The following is an 18,799-nucleotide window of genomic DNA, read 5'->3' as shown; positions in this document are numbered from 1 at the left end:
TCCCACCTGTCGTTGGCACATTTTTTACCTTCTTCCCACCACTTCAACCCCCATTTCGGGATTCGCCGCTGGTCCTGAAGACGTGGAAGACGTTAAGTTTGTGATCAACTATGACTACCCAAACAGCTCTGAGGATTATGTGCACCGAATTGGCCGGACAGCCCGGAGCACCAACAAAGGCACCGCCTACACATTCTTCACCCCGGGAAACTTAAAACAAGCTAGGGAACTAATCAAAGTGTTAGAGGAGGCCAACCAGGCCATCAACCCAAAACTGATGCAGCTGGTGGACCACAGAGGTGGTGGTGGAGGCGGGGGTAAGATTTAAGTTCTGGGGTTTTTCAGATCCTTCTGTGGAGCTTTGAATAGTTACTCTCTCTGCTTTGGTCCATTGGGGGCAGGTGAAAGCCAGCTACATGGCAGTTTTGTTTTATTGAGCTTAAGGAGAGGCGGAAGGGAAAACTGGTTTTGTTTCTTCCCTTCTCTGTTGAAAGTTACAATTTAGTCTTCTGTTGCATAGGTGTAGCCTGGGTCTGATACCCTGTTCATTGGGAAGATACATCACAATATTTAGAATAGAACTTCATCCTACCCTTTCCTTCTCCAACGTTAGCATGTCTTCTGTTAGATTTCTGACTGCCAGTCTCAGTGACCATGATGACTGTACGATCAGTAGTTACTGTTTAGAAGTACGTGCAGGAACACTCAAAATTGAGGATAAATTACTTGTGTTGCTTTATTTTCAGAAAGTTTTATTGATGTCACTGATTTGTACTGTATGCTGTTTATTTTCCCTATAGGAGAGGTGAATAACTTTGGCCCCTTTTTTTGTAGTTGTAGAAAGATTTTCAAATCCTAGTGTTAGAAAAATCAAATAGAACTTGCATGGGTCAGTGCAGCTGGCCACTTTCCTGACTGTCATTTTTTTGAAAGCTCAGCTATGTCACCTAAACCTCTGAAATGAGGTTTGCTTAGCTCACATACTTAAATGTAAAAAAAAAAAAAGCAGTTGTCAGTTGTGGTATGGACAGTGGGGAAAACAGGGAGTAACTAAAGAACTGTATCTACAAGTTGACTGTTCCCTTCTCTTCATGATATGTGAGATCTAGCTTTTGTGGGTCTTCTTAGAGGAAGTGGAAGTGAAGGAAAATTATTAGAAATAATTGCTGTATAACTTTTTAAGAAAGTTGTAGCTTTGGGATTTGCCTACAGTTATAAGAATTAGGAAAAGTGTGAGGTCCTCTTGTCGTCTACCTGATCATATCCAGTCATGTTAAAATCCTGTGTAATTCCACGCATCTTTCCATTAGGTGGTCGTTCTCGATACCGTACCACCTCTTCGGTCAACAATCCCAATCTGATGTACCAGGATGAATGTGACCGCAGGCTTCGAGGAGTTAAAGATGGTAGCCGGAGAGACTCTGGGAGCTATCGTGATCGTGGAGATACGGACAGAGCTGGTTACGCTAATGGTAGTGGCTATGGCAGTCCCAATTCTGCCTTTGGAGCTCAAGCAGGCCAATATACCTATGGCCAAGGCACCTATGGGGCAGCTGCTTATGGCACCAGTGGCTATGCAGCTCAGGAGTACGGGGCTGGCACCTATGGCGCTAGTAGTACTGCCTCGGCTGGGAGAAGCTCTCAGAGCTCCAGCCAGCAGTACAGCGGCTTGGGCCGCTCAGGGCAGCAGCCCCAGCCTCTGATGTCTCAGCAGTTTCCACAGCCTCCTGGGGCTACTAACATGATAGGTTACATGGGGCAGACCGCCTACCAGTATCCCCCCCCTCCGCCTCCCCCGCCTCCTTCCCGTAAGTGAAGCTACTCAGGTGGTGGTGAGACGTGTCCAGACCTCTTACTTACATTTAAAGGAACTCTCTTTCCTTTTTACTTTCTTCCCTTTTTTTTTTCTTTTAACCATTGTGATTTGTCTTTCATGCAGGTTAGTTAGAATTCCACTGCCAGATTTCTTCTGCCCGCCAAAATGATCCAGTCCATATTAGAAGTTTTGTAAAAAATATATAGCTGACTGGAAACGTTCCCTTTTTTTTCCTCCAACTTCTTGCATGTTGAGGAAATTTGAGCTGAGCTTTCTTTTCTCTTAAAAGGAAAAAAAATGGGCATTAGGCAGTTCAATCCTAGCCCATTTTTTGTTTTGTCTTAAGTTACAGAGTTTGAGGGGGGAGGGAGATTTGCAGCGTAGCACAGGAGAGCGCAGCATTCATGCTTTCATGTGCTCATTTGACTGGGGTGCAGGGAGAGCATGCAGAGCATTTACTGTGATGTTCTAAGTTCTCGGAAACTAGCTTGGAGTGGAGTTCTTATAATGGGCACTGGGCATCATTTCTAAGCTCCCATATTTTAAGGTTTTACATGGTTGATTGCCAGTTAAACATTTCACGGCAACCAAATTCAAATTGGATTGGGTATTTAACTCTGCCTCCTCCCACTCCCATGTCACCCACTTCCCTGAAAAATCATCATTGATGGTCGGCCATAATGTCATGGAAATTAGATTGCTGAGAATCTGGATTTAACTGGCCAGAAATACAAGCTGGTGTTTAAAGTGAATGTCTTTAATTTGAAAAAAACATGAGTGTTTTCTGGGATGCTTAAAGTATAGCATCTCAGCAGCTGGGTGGGAGCTGTCTGTATCTATTCCTCACTTTGCCAGGGACCATCTGTGAAAGTCAGTTTCCATCCAGACAGCTGCTGTGGGCAAGACTGACAGAAATGCCCATGAGACAAAGCAGATTTTTATTAACCATTTAATTCCATGCATTTACCTGCAGGATATAAAGGACCTTTAATTGCAGAGAATTTTCTGAATCTCTATGCAGTGAACAGGGTTTTCCTATTACCATCAATGTTTACAGATCTAGGGTGGACGCCCCTTTTTTGCTGTCATCCTCTTATCTTTTTACCCAAAAGGGATTAGGCAGAGCTGTTCTGAGTTCACTGATGTAAAACTCCCTTTATAACTGAGCTTCTGGGTATGTTTCTCCAGGATCCTATTGTGGTCAGTTTTTACAGGTAGGTAGTATTTTAGGGAAAGATTAGGAAAGACTGGAACGTAAGCATTTAATTTGCTCTTTTCTCCATCTGAAGGTAGGTGAGTGTTTGCTGTTTGTAGTTAAGCATGTTGTCTATTCTCTAATGTGACTTCATTTGGCAGATGGGCCAGGAACGGCAGATCCTGGAGAGAATTCCCTGCCCTTGTTTCACAGAATTTCTCATCTCTCCCTAACTAGTTACTCTGTTGACATCCTTTGGCAAAGCAGCAGAACCCCAAACACCTCTCCGAAAGGCCAAAGAGAGAGGCTTTGTTTGGTTATTGTGGGCAGTTATGGGATTGTTCAGAGTCTCAGTGGGCTGCATTTCTTCAGCTGAAGGAGTGTACTTGTTGGTTGATAAGATCTGGGTTTGGCCTCCCCCATTGATTTTCTTTAGGGGGAGAATAAAAGGGAGGGAGGGGGTCCTGAGGGCTTCCGAAGGTCTGGTTAAGTGTGCAACATACAGGTAGGTTGTTAGCATAAGCTGGAATTCTGTGCATGTAAGCTGTTGGGCATTCATATTTCCTTTTTTTCCCCTTACCCTCCATTTCTCTCTGCCCCTCTCTTTAATTTTTTTTCTTCTATTGTAAAAGTTGAGGATATGGGGTGGGAGGTGGGGAAAGGCACCTGTTCTGTGGCGAAAAGTTTGCCCTATGCTGTGTATCTTTAAACAGAGGCCCCCAAAGAACTTTTGCTGTCCCGAGCACTGATCAGTCTGTTGTAGATGTTTTCTTCTCCCCTCAAACAGATGTGAAACTGTTCACCTGTGAGTTCTCATGCAGAAGTGCGCCAGGGAGGTAGTCTGCCCCGTAACAGCTCTTAAAAGCTGATGTTAATGAGAAAAGGGTCTCTTGGCAAGCAAGACAGCGTTTAGTTTGCTCCTGCTTCATTGTAAAATGGGATTAACAGCACATCTCAAAAGCTATTGCAGCTTGGATCTGACAAGTCTGCAAGGGTCCCTCCTGTGTCATCCTGAGCATCAGCCTCCCATGTCCTCATGCGTTTGGGCTCCAAATGCAGATTCCAACTGCTGTTATGTTAAGTGCATATCCAGAAGGACCTGCATTGATAACTACAATTGCATTTGTAGCGTTGAAACCCTTTGGGGGGGGGAGGGGCTTATTGTGGAATCGTGGGCTACTTCTGACCCCTCCCTGACTATTCACTGTGTGGACTTCTCTAACTGAAGGGTCAGTGGCTTTGTGTGGGATCAGTGCTTTTGTTCATGCCCTTGCTGGTCTCCGAACACATTCCTGTTGCAGTAAGACTTGACTTGAAAGATTCATAGATGTGTAATGTTCAGGCACAGGATATGAAAAGCTATGTTACTATTCCTAGTTTGTAAATTGTCTTTTGATACCATCTTGTTTTCTTTTGTAGGTATAAATAAAAACACTGTTGACAATAAAAGTGCCACTTTTTCATTCCCAAAAATTCTCTTTTTAGCAGAAGTCCAGTGAATAATTGAACTACAGTGGTTTGCACCTCTCTGTAACCTTGGTCAGTGTCCTAGAACTTTGAAGGGACTAATATGCAAAGACCCAGGGAGGTGCATTTTCCCCTCAAGATGTATATAAAGCTTATATTTTAAGGGGAATAACAATATTTAACAATTCTAGGTCACCAATTTTCACATTTTACTGCTAATTTGACAAAGACTGAAGTATGTGTATCTTAATATAGGAAGACTTAGTTTAACTTCTTTTGGTGCAGCCTCCCCAAGGAGGTTAGAATCTGCTTGGATGACCTGGGAGAACGATGGCAGTCCTGGCTCGAGGGATGCTCGCTACAGGGTCACACACTGCAACCCCAGGGATTGTCCCACCCTTCATTTGTAAAGTGCTAGATGCACATCTCAGGGAGGGAAAAGGAAGTCTTCTCTCCATTCCTCCCTGGAACTCCTTTTGTTCAAAAGAGCACCACAGTAACTGCAGGAGCTGGTGGTCAGCAAGCTGGGAAGAGCACTTCTGAAAGAGGTCCATGGGTGCCTGGGGGTGTTGTGTAACTTCTCAGTTGGGTCTTCAAACGGGCATTGGGAGACTTAACTTCTTTCCTTTAAGTACTGTTGAGACAAAAAGGAGATAGTTAGGCTTTGCTGCCGTATCCAGAGCATGTCAGCAAGCACTGATAAGAGGGTGGGGGATAGTGGAGGTTCCTCTTTGGGTGGGCGATCTTGGTGGAAGTAGGGAGTCCTGATGCTTTCTTGAGCTGGAAAGTGACGTGATGCACACCTGGGCCTTAGTAACGTGGTAGCCGTGGTATAAAGGGTGTTTTGAAAGGAGGCCACACCACTAAGGGTAGTACTGACAAGAATTGACAGCTTTCTAGGGAGGATGAAGACCTAAGAATGACTTGGAGATTGTGGGAGCCAGCAGAAATGAATTTGGAAGAGGGCAGGTTGGTTATGGTGCTGAAGTTATTGGACATAGTAAATTTGAATGGTGAGATTGTCAGGGGAGAGGGTACGGAAAAACGCCCAAGTGAGCAACTGCATCAAGAAGAATAGGGACGAAGGAAATGGGAGTAGCTAGGAGAGGACTAGTGTCTGAAGATAAGGAAGAGGAGTAGTCGCGCAGGGATAGTCAAGTAAGGAAAACCCCCTAAGAAGGGGTCTTTGGATTGGTCATTGTCAACCTTTGGGAGCTGTCTGGTGAGGGAGGAAGAAACTGAACCATCTCCTTTGTTAGATGCATGGGAAGGAACGAAGAGAAAGGGAGAGTTAAGATGCATGGGGGAAGGTGGGAAGAAATGGAATTGAGACGAGTGTTGGGAGAAGGGATACCTCTGAGACGATGCTAATGTGCCCATCTCTAGGAGACTTTTGGTTTGTGTTTGGGGGTGGGGGGTCGGTTCGTTCCGGCTTTGAGAGTTTCCTTGGACCAGTTGCCCTGGTTAATCAGCTGCCAGGCAGTCAGAATTCCAAGGAGCTATGACAGCCAGGCTAAGATGTGGGTGAGAGCTGAGCTCCATTACTTCCCTCTCTGGTGACTGGGAGATGCCCAGAGGATGGAGGTTATCTGGGGCTAAGGATTGTTTGGCAAGAGGTTTGGGGGACAGCCTTTCTCAGGTGATGACTTGGGAGTCTTTTCAGCTGGCTGACCAAAGATACCTAGGAAGACTGGGGAGCAGGAGCTATGGGGCTAGAGGCCCCAGGATGTTTAATGGAGGAGTAAAAGGAGAACGGTCTTGGGGTGCTGTATAACTCCCAAGAGGTGCTGCAGGCTAAAGACAGATGCTGGAGTTGGGGAATTGTGGAATATTAGAGGAGTTGGTGAAATGGGTGGGAAAAGCTATGCTAGTTAAACTAAAAACCTTGTCGTTGAGCATAGGCAGAAGATAGAAGGGTTTACTTATTCCTAGAGATTAAACAAAACTAGCTCAGACAGTCTGATTTCAGTAGCAAGATGAAAAACTAAAAAATTAAGCTTTTGACAAGAAACAAGATGGGAAAAGAAATTCCATTCAAGATAACTACAAAACGCGTAAAATCTGGGAGTCCACTTGCTTGGTTCTTAAAAACAGTAAAAAGCTACGGAAATAGGGTGAGTAATTGGAAGGAAGCAAATTGTAGTTAGGCTGTATTAATATAGGAATAATTGTGCCATCTAAATTCATAGATTTAATGCAATGCTAACCAAATTATCAAAGAATATATAGGAAAACTGATCAGTGGACCAGGCCAGGTAAGCAGAATCTAGATTCATTGGCCCCAAGGATGCTAACTGCTGGTGAAAAACTCCCCTATTTGGCAAACACCAGGAAAGCCATAGTTGGGCAGGAATTAGGTTTAGATCAACACTTGCTATACCGCAATATAGTCCAAATAGACACACTACCTAAATACAAAATGTCATTGTTGGAGAAAAGATTTTTTGAAATTGCATTGCACGACTGGTTGAAGGTGGGTAGGGGGAAGCGACATGGGAGGAATTCTTGACTAACGGAATAGGGGTGACCATAAGAGGGGAAAGAAAGGATATTTCAATTCTATAAAGCAAAGCATTTGCATAAGCAAAGTTAATGCTGCCAGAAGAGAAGTTGTTTGGAGAAAATATGTCAAATATTTTGATGAAAGGTCTGTGAGATAGAGAATAGATTCAAATAATATAAGAACAGAAGCTTATTCCCCAATAATTGCACGTCCAAAAGATATGGGGGAAATTTCCAAAAAGTCCAGCTATCAAAACCCATAAATGTTCCAAATATAAATGCAGATTAAAGCTTAGCCATCAGATAAGCGAAGAGAAGACAAAAGTGAAAGCAATGAATGTAGGGGCTGTGGAAAAATAGGTGCATCAATGCATAGTTAGTGGAGCTGTGACTTGGACTGGCTGGTGTCACCAGATCAAAGACGGCATACACCACTTAGGTTAAAGACAGGCTAATAACCCTGTGTTCACAGAAAGCTAAGCGCTCTTTGTAGTAAGCGGTGGGGGGTGGGGTGGGGAGGAGAGTGGGTGGATGCAGATTGGGGAATGTCTCAATGGGCATGTGAATGCAGTGCCTTCACTATCGGAAGTAAGTCCAAGAATTAGACTTGGGAGAACTTGTGTGAGCCAATGCAGAGTGGAAAGGTCTATCACAAACTAATCTGTGTTCACAAACAATAGCATAAATGAAGATGAAATTGGAAGGGCTTCAAAACTAATCGGTCTATTGCCTAATTTTTATTTTGGAGGACTGTTGAGGTGAGCCTTCCAGTTCTGGACGTGAAAGATGTGTTGATTTGATTGGGTCGACTACTGAATTCGTTTGGGGGTGGCCTTTATTAGGGAGTAACAATACTGTTCCCGCCTTCCACCCTGCCCTGGCACCTACCTTTGGTCACATACAGGTAGAAGAAGTCACAGTAGAAGATGGTTTGTACCACCCCGGACACCACCGCAATCTGGTCATAGAAATTTTCCGTGTGGTACCGCCAGATCCAGTTGGCCAGATAAAGAGCTCGATAAAGCCCCAGAAAGAAAAGGTAGTGAGTGGTGATGGTCTCTGCCTCCCCGGTCTTGCTGATCATGAAAAGCTGGGGCAGGATTGCCACAGACTCCAGGTAGATAGAGAAGGTCCAGAGGATCTGACCAAAGGGAAGTGCAGTCAGGAGAGATGCAGCAGGGAGTCAGAAGACGGATACCATCTGGGACATCTTCCTGCTCTAAATCTATGAGCCCAAGGCCATTGTGAAATGTGAGTTGGGACTGATTTCTTGTGGGGTTCCTTTTAAGAGGAAGTACAAATATGAACAGTTTTCCTGGCATCCCCAGAGGAGATAGCAGGAGGCAGCATACATATTGGCTCAGTCCTTAGAGCTGGAAATGATGTTGGAGCTGACCTAGGCTGACCTTGTGGTACAGATGATGGGGATGTGTCCTGAAGTCTATAGTGGAAGTCAAAGAAAAATCAGGACTAATGCCCTCTTGTGACATTGTCTTCACAAACTGGGATCATAAGTTTAGAGCTGAAAGTGACCTAAGAGATATCCAAACCCCCCCATTTTAGGAAGGAGACCCAGCCTTGGGAGGCCAGAAAATCTTCGGAAAGTCATGTGGGCCAGTACTTGAATCCAGGTGCTCTGTGCCCCAAGTCCAAACTAAATGTCTGCCAGGTTTAGATCCTCTGAGAAGCTAAATTAGCTTTTCATTCAATCTCTGGACTTTATTTTATGAATTAACTTTGAGAATGTGATGCTGAATGTAGTTTTTAAAAGGTCTTAAGCAAATAAGATTTCTGCTATTTTTTTAAACTACGCACTCTAAAGTTTAAATTATACAATTTGTGCGAGGTTTTAAAAAAGCAATTAAAAGGCTTTTTTTTTTTATGAAAAGAAAAAAAAAACACCTACAGTGGCCAGGGAAGTGTAATTGCCCAGTAGCTTTTGGTTTGAGGCTATGGTCTGGCAAACTCCCTGAGCGTCTGTAATTCTGGTCGAAGGACCAAGGGACATTTATTTATGTTCCTGCAATAGTGTTGTGGAAGAGGGGCTGAATCAGCTTGGAGGCCTGAGGACTTGGATTGGTCCGCATGTGGCCTCCAACACACAGGTTCCCCACCCCGGAGTCTTGGACCTTTGAACAAGAAGGCAGGGGGAAGCAGCTTTTCATTTTCCTTACCTCCAGCGGGGTGAAACTGTAATTCTCAAGGAAGGAGAGACCAGTAACTGGGACCAAGAGAAACTCTAGGCGGAACGTGTCATTCTCACTGTCAAACGATTTCCAAAATTTCCAGTAAATCATGTATACGGTGACATAGGAACACAGCAGGAAGATCACCTACGAGAAAAGAAATGAGGCAGAGTGAATTCCTTTAGACCCCTGGGCCAGTCTGCACCATGCCCGATGTGCCCCAAAGGGAGCACCTGGTGTCCTCTTGGTGCTATCCTAGCCTTGAATGCCGGATAAGGTGCCCTGGTTCAGAGGAACCCCGGAGTCCCTAAGAACAAGGGAACACTGCACTTAACTCCACACCCCTCTTTGACTTGGCTTTTGAGAACTCTTTGATGGGGCTAGCTCAGTCTTCAGAGGTGGGGGTGGTGGGCATAACTGATACTCCTAGGATACAGATCCCAGCTGCACAGCGGGAGGCGGTTGGCTCAGCCGACCTGTCAGGGGCCTCCAAGGTGGTGATGGCGATGCCAAGTTTAATATGAGCTCCTCCAAGGCGAGGACCAATTTTCGTTTTTGTCTTTGAATCCCCAACCTGTAGGCCAGGGCTTGGCAGAGCAGGAGCTGAATAAATACTTGTTGGACACTGAACATCTATCGTGGAATCTGCACTTGAAGCACTTGGTGCAGGACCTTCTGGCCTTGGGAGGGAAACTCCCGGAGTGGGGTGGGGGGACCGTTTCTGCTCTTATCTCAAGCCTGATGAATCCAAACAACGAACTTGGTTATCTTTCCTCTGAAACCCGTCCCTCTTTCACACTTTGCCATTACTGTCAAGGCTGTCCCCATCCTCCTCACTGCAGGCTAGCAACCTAGACAGTCATCCTCAAGTAGACATCGTCTAGCTCCACCCCCCTCCCCATAGCCAATCAGCTACAAGCCCTGTAGATTCTACCTTGGCAACATCCTCAACATGTCACCTCCTCTCCTCTGACGACGGGGAAGGTCCTCATCACTTCATGCCTAGACTATTGGAAAAGTCTGCTTTCAAGCTTCCCTGCAAGTCTCTTCCCGGTTCAATTCATTTTCCATCATTTGTTAAGTTGATTTTTCCCAAAGCACAAAAGTCTGACTGTGTTGTTGTTCAGTCGTTTTTCAGTTATGTCAGCCTCTTTGAGATCCCGTTTGGGATTTTCTTGGCAAAGATACTAGAGTGATTTGCCATTTCCTCCTCCAGATGAAGAAACTGAGGCAGGTAAGGGGTAAGTGACTTGCCCAGGGTCACACAGCTAGTAAGTGTCTCAGGCTGGATTTGAACTCAGTTTTCCGGACTCCAGACCTGGTGCTCTGTCCACTACAGCACCACCTAGCTGCCTACAAGTCTGACCATATCCCTCCCCTATTTGGCAAATACCAGTGATTCTCTGTTACTTGGAGGATATAAAATCCTCCTTTGACTTTTTTTTTTTTAACGCAATTGGGGTTAGCTGACTTGCCCTGGGTCACACAGCTAGTAAGTGTGAGTGTTTGGTCTGAGGCCGGATTTGAACTCAGGTCCTCCTGACTCCAGGGCCAGTGCTCTATCCACTGTGCCACCTGGCTGCCCCCTCCTTTGACTCTTAAAGCCCCTCATAATCTGGTCCCTTCCTACCTTTCCAGTCTTCTTATTCCCTTATTCCCCTCCACAAATATACTCTATTAGCCAGTGACGCTGGCTTTGGGGCTGCTCCTTATGCAGTGCACACCTTTTCCTGACTCCCCACCTTTGAACTGGCTGTCCCCCATACCTGGAATGCCTTCCCTCCTCTCCTCTGTCTCTTGGTTCCTCTGGCTTCCTCTAGGACTCAGCTCTAATCTCATCTCCTGCAGAAAACCTTTCCCAAGCCTCTCTCCCCTTCCCTCTGACTAGTGCCTTCCTTCTGAAATTGTCTCCTGCTTAATTAAGCTGTATGTATTTTGTGTATATGTAGTTGTCTGGCTGGCATCTCCCCCAGTTGGGCTGTGAGCTTTCTGATGGCACTGACCATGTTTGTGGCTTCGTATCACCAGCTCTTAATACAGTGCCTGACACACAGCAGGCGCTATTTAATAAATGCTAACTTGGTCACGATGATGAGGTTGTGTCCCCATCATCCACCACAGCTCCCAGCATTTAACATGTGCTTCATAAATGCTTGAACGATTGCACTCTGTGCTCCTCTGGCACGGTCCCTGAGAACCCACGGTCATGCCAACCTGCCAACAAGCCCCTCTTTGAAGGTGTTTCTGGTGGAGCATGGGAAATAACATTGGCACTAATTGTTAACAGCCTGCATTCTTTCAAAGAGATGTTGAGATCAGGTTGCTTTGACCTTCCTTTCATTCGCTCAGCAAACATTCCATTTAAGCAATCTCTCTGTACAGGGTCCTGTACTAAACACGGGGAGAGACACCATTTGATTAAAACACAGTCCCTGGGAGTTTCCAGTTCAGTAGATGTGTAAGCGACAGTGTCAGAAATGTTTGTTCTCTGCTGAAATGCAATTCGACAGGCATTTCTTCATCAGGGAATGGCTGACCAACCTGTGGGACAGGAATGTCCCTGAAGATTCTTGGGCTCTGAGAAATGAACCATCCCTAGAAGCATGGGAGGGCTTTATATGAACAATGCAGAGGGACAGAACCACACACACAAAAAAAATGAGGCGTTTTGGAACTAGAATGACCAATGTTAGCCCCAGGGAAGAGATGTGAGGAGGCACCTTCCACCATTCTTTGGAGAGGTGGGCGGCAAAGGGGTAGATTGCTGCGTGCAACCACAGACTAATTTTAGGGATTGCTTTAAGTTAGCTGAATTTTTCCCCCTTCATTTTAAAGCTTTGATATAAGGGATGACTCTCTAGGAATGGGAGAGGAGGAGTGATAAATTGGGAAATGCAAGTCACAACCCTGTCTGCCTCAGTTTCCTCATCTCTAAAATGTGCTGGAGAAGGAAATGCCAACTCATTCCAGCATCTTTGCCAAGAAAATGCAAATATAAGTGATGTAAAAAATGAGATAGCAATGCAAATTTATTGTGAAAACAATTTTTAAAGCCTATATTCAGCACCCATTATGTGTAGCAATGGACAGCATCTATAGGGATAAGCAAATATAAAGCATATGCAAAATAAATTTCCCAGTACCAGGGGAACCAGTAAGAGCTGAGGGAGTTAAGGAAAAGCCTCTTGTAGGAGGTGACACAGGAGTTTTCCAAGAGGCAGAGGTAAAGAAGAAGAGCGTTACAGTTACAGGGGAAAGCCTGTACAAAGACAGGAGGAAATGAAATGTTGTGGGCAGAAAACAGCAATACAAAGAAGCTGGAGGGTTGAGTGTGTGATGGGGGTAATTCATTCAGTGCATCCCAAAAGTCTTAGTGCAGCTTTAAGCGTGAGTAACTTCACCAGCATAAAAGCTACAAATTTGCAAAAAAAAGTTCATTATTAAAATTTTAAAATATTGGTATGGTTCTTAATGAAATTCAACATATCTATCACCTGGTGATATATGTGGCCCTGGTCAGTTTTCAAACTGTAAAAACTGATCGGCTGCTGCTCAGTGACCAGAAGGGTTGCATTTGTAATCCTAGCCTTAAAATCATCCGAAGAACTCAATTTGGGTGCACACAGGACGACTTGGGTGTGACCCCACCAGAAGGTCCCTCAGAGAGAGATCGGGCAACTGAAACGGCTGAGCAAGAAGCTGTCCTCTACTGATCCATCCCCACCACCGACAGTGCATAGTAACGGTGCCCTGGCTAGTTAAAATTAAGATTAAAAATATATTTCCTCAAAATTTGCAAACTAAGTGCAAAAGAAATTTAAATAATTGAACTTTCTTTTTTTTTAAGCTTGCAACATTTGTGTCTATATGTATGGATACAAATACGTATCGATAATATATGTATATACATGCATTGTGTATATTTGCATATATACACACGATACCTATACGCATGTATATGCATGTATATATCGGGGTGTGTGTGCAGATGCATGTATACATACATATTTGCACACAAAATATATACATATGCATGTGTATGTAAATATATATATCAGGGGTATGTATGTATAGATGTGCATATGTATATATATATATATATACGAATATCCACACACATGAATATATACACATACACATACACATAATACATATATACACATGTATGTGTGTACACATACATACATATACACATATACTTTAAACAAGTACATATGTGTGTATGTGTGTGTATATATATATATATATATATATATATATATATATATATATATACATGCACATACACACATCTATCTGAACAGAAAAGTTGGATTGTCAAGCAGACATCTTTATCTTTTTCCCAGAGGAAATAGAGAAACACGGAAGTGTCTGGAGCAGGCATGGTCAGGCCTGTACTTTAGAAATGAAGTCGTCGTATGTGTACAGAAATGCACAGCCCTTGTAAAACTTCCCCCCTCCTCACCTTCATCACTGTGTTGTAGAGGGAGATAAAGTTGGTGAACAGGTCTAAGTATCGAGTTGTAAAGACAAGAGCAAACAGGGCCTGGCTCTTTCCGGAGATTCCTGTATCCAGGAGAAAAGGCATGAATTAATTAGAGAGCAAACTTCCCAGTGCACACCTGGGAAGCACAGAATTTGTGAGACGGCTCTTTCAATCCAAACCAGTCAGTGACCTGTTGGAGGATTATCTGACCTTTGCTGGACCCCTCCAGTGAATAACTGAAGGGGGGGTAAAAACTGGGGAGAGCTTGACTTCATTCCCACATTCCTTCCTTCCTCTCTCTTCCTTCCTTCCTTTCTTTCTCCCTTCCTTCCTCTCCTCTCTTTCTTTCCTTCTTTCTTTCTTTCTTTCTTTCTTTCTTTCTTTCTTTCTTTCTTTCTTTCTTTCTTTCTTTCTTTCTTTCTTTCTTCATAGCCCTTCCCTTCATGGAACCAAAACTTGCCACCATCTAAACCATAATACCAGCTAGCAATTAGGCAGCACTTCATGGTTTGCAAAGTGTTTTCCATATGTTATGTCATTGATCCTCATCAATATCGTGTGAGATGGGTGCTATTCTTATCCCCATTTTACAGATGAGGGAGCTGAGGCTGAGCCAGATGAAGTGACTTGCCCAGGGTCACACAGCTAGTAAGTGTCTGAAGCAAGATTCAGACTCAGATCTTCTGGATTTCAAGGACAGCGCTGTATTGACTATACCACCAAGTTCTTGGTCTCCTTGATTTTTGCTTCGGTTCCCAGCAAGGAGGAAAGGCTGTATTTGGCAGAGGTGGGCCTGGCAGATGGCCAACTCAGGATATAAAGTTCCCCACTGATTCCACTGTTCTATCCCTCCACTACAAGCTTAGCATCCCATTAGCTCTTCTGGAAAGGGCTTGGGGTAATGCCTGAAACACATCATAGGAGTTGAAAAAGGCAGAAAGATGGGAAACTACCTCCCCCCACCAAAAAACTACCAGTTGTTGGCTCTGCAGATGGAAGGGAGTGAGCTTCATAAGCTCATTGGATTTAGAGCTGAAAGATAGCTTAGACTCCAACTCCCTTTTCAATATGAAGAAACCACAGGCCAGAGAGCTTAAGGGACTTGTGATCATGGACTTCAAGGCAAAAGGGATTAGAAATCATCTAGTTCAATCTCCTTATTCTATAGAAAAGGAAATCTACAGAACAGGGCCAGAACTAGGTTTGCCTCAGGTCACAGAGAATGAGGATTCGAACCCAGGTCCATTGACTCCAAATCCATTGTCCTGACTCCATATATTACACTACTAGAAAGCACTTTAATTAACAACAACTTCCATTTCTACAGCTGAGATTTGTAAAGTGCTTTATCTATATCAGCTCATTTTATCCTCATAGCAAACTTGCATGGTGGGGGCTGTTATTATCCCCATTTTATAGATGGGGAAACTGAGGCTCAAAGGGTTTGTGTTGTCTAGGGTCACATCCCAGAGAGGATTCAGATCTTCTCGACGTGAGGTCCAGCCTTCCATCCACTATCCCACGCTGCCTCTTATGGTTTTGTTGATCATCTCCCAGTGGTGGGTGATTGGCACATTCCTGGTGGCATGTGGACTGACCCCACTGTGGCTGTGACTTTAAAGGCTGAGGGGAAGAGAACGGCTGTGGCAGGAGCCCATGAATGTTCTGCGTGCTGACCCAGAGTCACATGAATTTGCTTAAGTATGTTGGCTTTAAGTATGTTAGCCCACAAAAGGGGAAAGAGGATGTACTGCCCCCCCCCCCCGGCCACAGTGCGGACGAAGCCTGGCCTTGGAAGGGCTGGACCCCCTGGCATCTCATCTACAGTCAGTGTTTTTGTTCCAGGTGCCTCCCTTTCCCCTCCCTCCCCAAACCCCACAATACCTTTGAAGTCTGTGAGTATCTCCAAAGAAGAGTTCCTAGGTTCCAAGATTTGAAGCTAAAAGGACCTTTTAAAAAAACCTCAAGGCTGCTAGGTGGCGCAGTGGATAGAGCACCGGCCCTGGAGTCAGGAGGACCTGAGTTCAAATCCGGCCTCCCACACGTACCACTTACTAGCTGTGTGACCCTGGGCAAGTCACTTAACCCCACTGCCTAGGCAAAAAAACCAAAACCCAACAACAACCCTCATTTGTACAGAGGACCGAGGCCCACAGAGGTTGTGTGACTTGCCTAAAGTCAGGATTGGAACCCAAGTCCTCTGGGATCAGGAAGAGTCAGACACACCTGCAGCGACTCAACGATGACCCAAATCTAGCTGTCTTTTGACGGTCCCATGTCTTGTCCCTGTCTGGCCCCTCGTGTCCACCTTCCTTCCATTGACCTGTCTTCAGCTTACAATTTTGGGGGGTAGAATTGGGAAGGTATTCAAAACCCTCTTACTTTACAAAACAGGAAACAGTGTCAGGAAGAGAAAAGTATTCCCTGAAGGCCACAAAACTGGCACAGCCCAGACTGAAACCCCATTTCCCAGTGACATCATGTTTCCCTCCTGGAGGCCCAAATGCAGTGGGCAGGGGAAAGCGGGATTGGGCTGAGAGGAGAAATGAGCCATTTCACCAGCCCCTCTCTCCTGTCTAGCCTAGAAGAGCATATCTGTTCTGGGCACCAAGTTATCACCCCAAAGGGCTCCTGTGCAAAGCAAGGGTCAGGATGGGTCACAGGGATCTGCAGAGCAGAGCCTTGAAAGGTCTCCATGCGGGATGTCCACAAATACCAAGTTCTAGGTCCAGGGAAGGAGAATGAGGATGTGGGGGCTGAGATGGTGGGTTAAGAAAATTCTGCAGTCACAGGGTGACTAGTCCCAGGGGCTTGGATTGAAGCCCCCAGCTGTCCCCTCTGAAAGCCTTCTCAGTGAGAAGACAGAATCGCAGTGTCCGAGGTGAAGGGGCCTCAGTGGGCTTCTTGTCCGGGCCCAAAAGGAAGGCTCCTGATTAAATACCCAACAAATGGTCATTCAGTCTCTGTTTGAAGCCCTCTGATTGGGGAGGGGGGGTAAAGGTTGAAGCACAAAATCATGCTTCCTTTCAGACAGCTCTCATTTGGCAGGAGGGTTTTCCTAACATTCAGCCTAACTGTGGTTTTTGCAAAGCCTCCCATTCTTCTTCCGGTTCTGCTCTGGTTCCGCCCTCAGGATCCAGGCAGAAGAGACCCAACAATCTCATCTCCAAGCCACCCTGCAGACCCAACGTCCCATTTCCCTCCTCCCATCCCTTGCTCCCAGTTACAGATGCAGCAGGATACCATGGGGAGTCAGGGGCCTGGGTCCTCGTCCTGACTGCCCCGTCCAGCTGTGTGACCGTGGGCAGGCTCCTCCCCACTGGCTGGGTCTCAGTTTCCACCATTGTCAAATGAGAGGGCTGCATTCAATGGTGTCCAAAGTCCCTCCCAGTTTTAATACCCCGTTTCCTGAGGCCCCTCCCAGTTCTAACATCCTTTGTTTTTGTTCAAAGCTCTGGTATCGCGTTCTGTGCCTTTCCCAGCTCTGATACTGTGTTCTGTGCCTTTCCCAGCTCTGATACTCTGTATTCTAAGGTCTCTCCCACCTCTGATATTCTGTGTTCTAAAGTCCCTTCTCAGCTCTGACCAAATCAACTTTCTAAAGTCCGCTGCAGCTCTGACTATGGTCTAACATTGATAGGTCTTTCCCTGCTCTAACACCCTCGAATGCCTTGACGGATCCCCTTTCTCCAGCTCCACCTCTTCTCTGGTCATTCCCTTCCTTTCTGGAGCCTCCCATCCACCTCAGTGCCTGCCACATCACGCCCTCTTCCAGCACTGATGGCCATCCTCTTCACACCCACCCCTGCCCGGATTCTGTCTCCAAGCCATTCAGAAGCAGAGAGATCTTGGGGGTGGAGGGGGGGGGGCTGTCTGGGTATCAGTGCTGGGGAGAGACCTGCATGGAGATGGGAGAGGGTGATGAGAGGTGGAAGGTGATGAGAAGAGAAGAGTGAGTAAGTACCAGGGTGAAAAACAGAAGCGTCTGGGGAGACGCGCAAAGTGTTATTCTGGAAAACAGGAGCCATGGAAAAAGAAGAGAAAGGCAAAGAGAGAGAAGGCTATCCCAAGGTAGAATTTTAATTGTTCCCAGTTCCATAACACATTAATGTTCACAAAGCTCTTCACATCTATTGTCTCATTTCTTGCATCTGTTATCTCATATCTCATGGCAACAACCCAGTGATGTGGATGTTATTATTACCCTTATTTTACAGCTAAGGAAGCTGAGGCCCAGACAGCCATACAGCTAGTAAGTTTCTGGGGCCTGGGGCAAGATTTGAACTCGGGCTTTCTGGAGCTCTGCCTTAGAGATCATCTCATTCAGCCTCCCCATTTGACAGAGGGGAAAACTGAAGCCTGGAGGTTATTTGTCCACAATCACCCATCGAGGATTCGAGCCCCCGGTCTCCTAACTGCCCTTTTGTGGAACGTGTCTCTCCCTGGAGCCTGGTTCTCTTCCCGACTCTCCCCCTCCGAACCCAGTTTCTGCTCCATCACTTGCTTACCTCGACAGGACTTGGATCTCCAGATTTTGACCAGTAAGAGGATCATGGCTAGGAGGTGGGAAACATCCCCCAGGATCCGGAACAGGTTCATGATGGCGCTGCCCACCCCCAGTGCCAGGCACCACCCGAGACCCCGCTTGGCTGCCCCTTCCTTCCAGATCCTTGGTGGAAGGCTTTCACTCTTTGGCACCCGCCTTCTTTGCTCCGGCCTCTGTAAGAATGCCCTGTCTAGGGAGAGCAGGAACCGCCTCTGCTCCAGCCCCAGGCTCTCTTCAGCATCCAGTCGTCCAGCCTCCCCGCCCTTCACTCCTCTGGGTCCAATGCCAAGTTTGAGTTCCCCTAGCCTCAGGGCCAGCCAGCTCTGTCCCCTCCAGGCAGCCTCAGGGGCTCCTGGGCTCCGTCGGGACACCCTCACCTCTTCCCCCAGTCCTGGAGCAGGCGGTGACGTGGCTGGGCTGGCCAGGGCCTTGGGGGTGGGAGGAGACTCCTGGGGAGCCAGGAAGTGGAGTCTTGGAATCCCGGACCTTCCCGCTCCTCAAGTTACTGGTGGGCTGCGGGGGAGCCACTGCCGGGGCAAGGCATAGGAAGGAGGAAGCGGCGGCGGCGGTGGTGGCAGCTGTCCAGGAGCTGGGAGAGAGG

General features: G+C 46.1%; 2 protein-coding genes across 2 annotated transcripts in view; one reads left to right on the top strand and one right to left on the bottom strand.

The window, feature by feature from the left end:
* DDX17 (DEAD-box helicase 17) overlaps positions 1–4,460 on the top strand; it is a 20,465-nt gene extending 16,005 nt beyond the window's left edge. Inside the window, exons 12-13 of the mRNA XM_020982606.2 lie at positions 81–317; positions 1,311–4,460. Of these exons, the coding sequence (XP_020838265.1) occupies positions 81–317; positions 1,311–1,816 (743 nt within the window). The 3' untranslated portion in view covers positions 1,817–4,460. The remainder of the gene's footprint in view (positions 1–80; positions 318–1,310) is intronic.
* Positions 4,456–18,799, bottom strand: KDELR3 (KDEL endoplasmic reticulum protein retention receptor 3). Its single transcript, XM_020982607.2, has 5 exons — positions 18,161–18,799; positions 13,632–13,732; positions 9,155–9,313; positions 7,869–8,121; positions 4,456–5,112 (listed from the first exon to the last, which is right to left on the bottom strand). Exons 1-5 carry the CDS (start codon positions 18,249–18,251, stop codon positions 5,072–5,074), a joined length of 645 nt encoding a protein of 214 aa, XP_020838266.1. The 5' UTR covers positions 18,252–18,799; the 3' UTR covers positions 4,456–5,071.

Source organism: Phascolarctos cinereus, unplaced genomic scaffold (assembly GCF_003287225.1).
Source record: "Phascolarctos cinereus isolate Bilbo 61053 unplaced genomic scaffold, phaCin_HiC Scaffold_1;HRSCAF=81, whole genome shotgun sequence".
In the NCBI taxonomy this organism is placed as follows: Eukaryota; Metazoa; Chordata; class Mammalia; order Diprotodontia; family Phascolarctidae; genus Phascolarctos; species Phascolarctos cinereus.
The sequence above is the reverse complement of the archived record's forward strand: the minus strand, read 5'-3'. Positions and strand labels throughout refer to the sequence as shown.

What these genes read in the sequence shown, in the direction of transcription:
- KDELR3 (XM_020982607.2), bottom strand. Translation starts at nt 18,251, where the DNA reads ATGAACCTGTTCCGGATCCTGGGGGATGTTTCCCACCTCCTAGCCATG. An exon ending in GAGATCCAAGTCCTGTCGAG is followed by an intron (nt 13,733 to 18,160) that starts GTAAGCAAGTGA and finishes TCCTGGATACAG; the next exon opens with GAATCTCCGGAAAGAGCCAG. An exon ending in CTACCTGTATGTGACCAAAG is followed by an intron (nt 5,113 to 7,868) that starts GTAGGTGCCAGG and finishes TTGTCTCAACAG; the next exon opens with TACTTAAAGGAAAGAAGTTA.